Source organism: Hyposmocoma kahamanoa, unplaced genomic scaffold (genome assembly GCF_003589595.1).
Source record: "Hyposmocoma kahamanoa isolate Upper Pololo Valley unplaced genomic scaffold, ASM358959v1 94966, whole genome shotgun sequence".
In the NCBI taxonomy this organism is placed as follows: domain Eukaryota; kingdom Metazoa; phylum Arthropoda; class Insecta; order Lepidoptera; family Cosmopterigidae; genus Hyposmocoma; species Hyposmocoma kahamanoa.
In genome coordinates, this window is record NW_020654966.1 from 1 (window position 1) to 3,842 (window position 3,842).

Consider the following 3,842-nt stretch of genomic DNA (forward strand, 5'->3'; position numbering starts at 1 on the left):
TTTGTTGAGTGGTAAATGTCATCCAATAAAATGTTTCTCACCGCGTATTGCACACACAAATCTGCTTCACATTTACACATTTGGTCACTATTCTGTATTTGATCAGTATCATAGATCTCTATTTTAATAACCTTGCTCGCACCACTCCGAAGTCGCTTTTTTATATATGTATAACATGTAGTCTTTTCGGATTTTCTTTTGCGTCCCAATCCGAGCCGCGTTCCATTTGGAGATAAATCTCTTTGTGATGCAGCGCTGGGCACGAAGTTGAATAATTGATCTCCGGAATCCTTAAAACAAGTTGAAAGTAAGTATTAATTACACATCCTCAATTCATTGTTAATATTAAAATTATTTATTTATTTATTATATTTACAGTATATAAAACCTGTACAGGTTTCTCAACAAATTTAATCTAAAGAAAATTAAAAATAAATTTTGGTTAACTTACCGACATTTTATGACAACTTCACAAGAAAATAAGTTTTTTAATAATGATTATTTTACTCCCAATTTACCCGTTTATATTGAGTGAAGGCAGTGCTAATAGGGTTCAAAATTAACATCGTACTTACTGTATTTTTTATTCAATACTCATCAATAAATCTAATATGGAGTGCTCGACGCCGAGAGTAAAAATGACTCCGTTTGTGTTTACTTCCATTTATGATTACTCGACTACAGCGGAGCGAACAGGAGGGTTATGATTTCAGCAGCATACCTAAGTGTATGTATCTAAGTGTGTATGTATTCATCTGTTCTATCACTGAGCCAAAACTGCTAAAACGATTCCAAGTTATGAGGTATCGTTACATTGAACTCAATTATGCCGATTATTTAGGTATCTACATCATATACTTATATAGTCTAAAAAATAAGAACCTTTCGTTTCAACATACCTTTAAAAGATCTCTTCAAATATATCATATAGAACATGATGCAGCAAGTGTGATGTAGTACAATATTTATAAAGATTTTTATGATGAACACCCATGCCCAGCAGTGGGACGTGTAACAGTGTTGATGATATGATATGACTAGTAGTTTTGATACCAATGTTTCGTTGCCGGGGTTTAATTTTGTAACTTTTGTATTCGTAGTATTAAGTGAATTGTTGTATGAAAAATTCTGTAAGCAGGTATATTTTCAATAAAATTATGTTATTAAGATTAATGATAATACAAAATGATACATCGCACACTCAATTCTATCATTTATTTAGTAAGACAAAATTATAGTTCTTATTGCATAAAGAAGAAGGTTGAAATTATACAATCGATTTATTAAGCAAAGAAAAACATTTACAAATGCAAAATATCCAATCAATATTTCACATTTTATTTTTATGCTACCTTATCCACTTAGAATTAGAATCGATATTAGAATTAACTTACCGATGATTGCTGCATATCATACTGAGTATTTGTTTTTGCATTTATGTTGACTGTGCATTTGCCTATTTTGCTTCATATACAAATTACAAATATGGGTAAACGTGACGCGTATGAAGGCCTATATAGACCGGTCCTCTCTATCCATGATTATTGCTCAGATCACCTTCCTACAAGACAACAGGACAGCTCAAAAAAACAAATCAACCACTGCAAATAACTAAGAACAATGTAAGTGCATTTTAAGTACTAAAATAAATTTATGTTACATAACCGTGCCATCTATTCGAACTATTCATCAATTATAATTAATTATCTATTTTATTCCATTATTTTTTTTCGGACTATTTATTTTTTAGTCCAAATCCGAATCTATTTACTGTGATGAAGAGTCGCGGGTTCGAATCCTGCTGGGGAGCAAAATTAGTGACAAGTACAAATGCGCATACTCGATTCCAAAATGTTTAATATTTTACCTGTGCTTATTTTATCGTTGTCCTAGTTTTACTAATCATTCGATCAGTTTTTGTGAGTTCACTGTCGCAAGATATTATTACCAAACAATTTATGTTTTTATTCAATCATTTTACTATGTACTACTCATATATTTTATTCTATTAGGTCTTTGGCACAAGATTTATTCCTGTCAGAAGACGAGTGCGAGACGGTGCAGCCTAAGCTCTCGAAATCCTCGAAGAAGCATTCGAGATGTGACCCTTCGACAAGTAAGAAGACAGGTGAGCCGTTCACTACCACTGCGCCTAAGAAAAGGAAAACCGTCATCAACCCAATCACCCCCGTCATGAAGGCGGCGACGGCTGAGCTTTTCGGCAGCGAGAGTGATGAAGAAGAAGGGTGCTCGACAGGTTCAACAAAGGGTACGCCAATTTACTCTTACGTTACGCGAAAGCTAGCAAATGGGATAAGTCGTCAAACAGACGACAATAAAACTGGCACTCATTACGTTGAGTTAAAAGTTTATTCATGCAACGAGATCAAAAACGTTGCACCGATAAATAGATGGCGTCATAGTATTATTACTATAAAAAACAGAACGAACGTCAACTCTGAAGCTTGGGCACATCTAACAGATTACATAAAGACAACTCGCAAAGAATTCAAAAATTGCCCACCCTCATTTAATAGTACTTACTATTAGCATTATTTTTACTGGCCTGTATTGTAGTAATTAAATGTGTTTAACTATAAATATATATGAATAAGTAAATATTTTCGGTAAAACTATTGAAAATAGACGCAAACAAGTAAGTGTTAAATTGATCACAACTTGGAAAGATGAATATAATTTAACAAAAAAGCGACTTGATGCTGAAACACTTATTTCTCGCCCAAATCTAAAAAATATTTCAGTGTTCTCAGAAAATTTTATAGCTGCTCAATTTACTCCAGAAAAGATTGTGCTCGACAGACCTATCTACATTGGGTTTTCAGTTTTAGAATACGCAAAACAGCATCTATACAAGTTTCATTACGATTTTATTAAAAAGATATATAATCAGAATGCAAAACTTTGTTATACAGATACTGATAGCCTCCTATACTTGATATTCACAGAGGACGTTTACAGAGATATCAAAAATAATTTGTCGGAATTTGATACTAGTAACTTTGATTTAAATAATCCATACTGCATAGAAAGGGTGAATGCAAAAATCCCCGGCTTATTTAAAGACGAACTTGGGGGTGATGTGATTAGAGAATTTGTAGGTCTTAGAGCAAAACTTTATTCCCTGAACAGCATTAAAACACGAATCAATAAAGCTAAAGGTGTTTCTAAGTGCGTTACTAAGAATCTTACTTTATCACAATACAAAGACTCATTATTCAACGTCAAAGATTTAAAATGTAAAATGAATTTAATTAAATCAATCAAGCACGTACTTTACTCTCAAGAGCTTAATAAAACGGTTTTAAGCAATACTGATGATAAAAGGCAGATACTAGTAAATAAAGTCAACACCTTACCTTGGGGGCATTACAAAACAATTTTTTAATTTATCTTTCACTAACATTCGTAATGATATTTGCCTGCTGTAAAGTATATTATATTTGTAATTCGATAAGGAATTTTTACTTTTTCGTTATTTTCATGTTTATATATTTTTTTTTATTTTTAATGTATGTTTTTTACTTTTAATATTTGTAAGATTAAGATTTGTAAATACGCTTGTACTAAATTTAAATAAAGAATTTATATTATACTTATCGCATTTGTTTTGTTCATAGTTTCAATTCCTCTGATTGACGAGTATATAAATACTAAAACATTCAACTCCCTCTCACTTCACGATGAAGTTCGTAAAACAAACTCAAACTTTAGAAGTAGCTAATATTAAAGTAAAAAATTATTCAGAAAAAGTAAAACATAGTTCGCTGTTACCAAACACAATCCGGTGCATAGTATGCGGTCCTTCCAATTGTGGTAAAACT

At 32.0% G+C, this 3,842-nt stretch overlaps 1 protein-coding gene across 2 annotated transcripts; it reads right to left on the bottom strand.

The window, feature by feature from the left end:
- Window positions 1–119: 119 nt before the first annotated feature.
- On the bottom strand, window positions 120–1,427 carry LOC113238106. 2 transcript variants are annotated; one of them, XM_026474827.1, is made up of 3 exons: window positions 1,395–1,427; window positions 900–1,128; window positions 120–290 (listed from the first exon to the last, which is right to left on the bottom strand). In XM_026474827.1, the coding sequence occupies exons 1-3, from the start codon at window positions 1,407–1,409 to the stop codon at window positions 124–126; spliced, it is 411 nt and encodes a 136-aa protein (XP_026330612.1). In that variant the 5' UTR covers window positions 1,410–1,427; the 3' UTR covers window positions 120–123. The 2 variants fall into 2 exon arrangements, 1 of the variants encoding a protein (XP_026330612.1); XR_003311082.1 differs by lacking the exons at window positions 900–1,128; window positions 1,395–1,427 and adding an exon at window positions 576–690 and having other exon boundaries at window positions 256–290.
- Window positions 1,428–3,842: the final 2,415 nt, after the last annotated feature.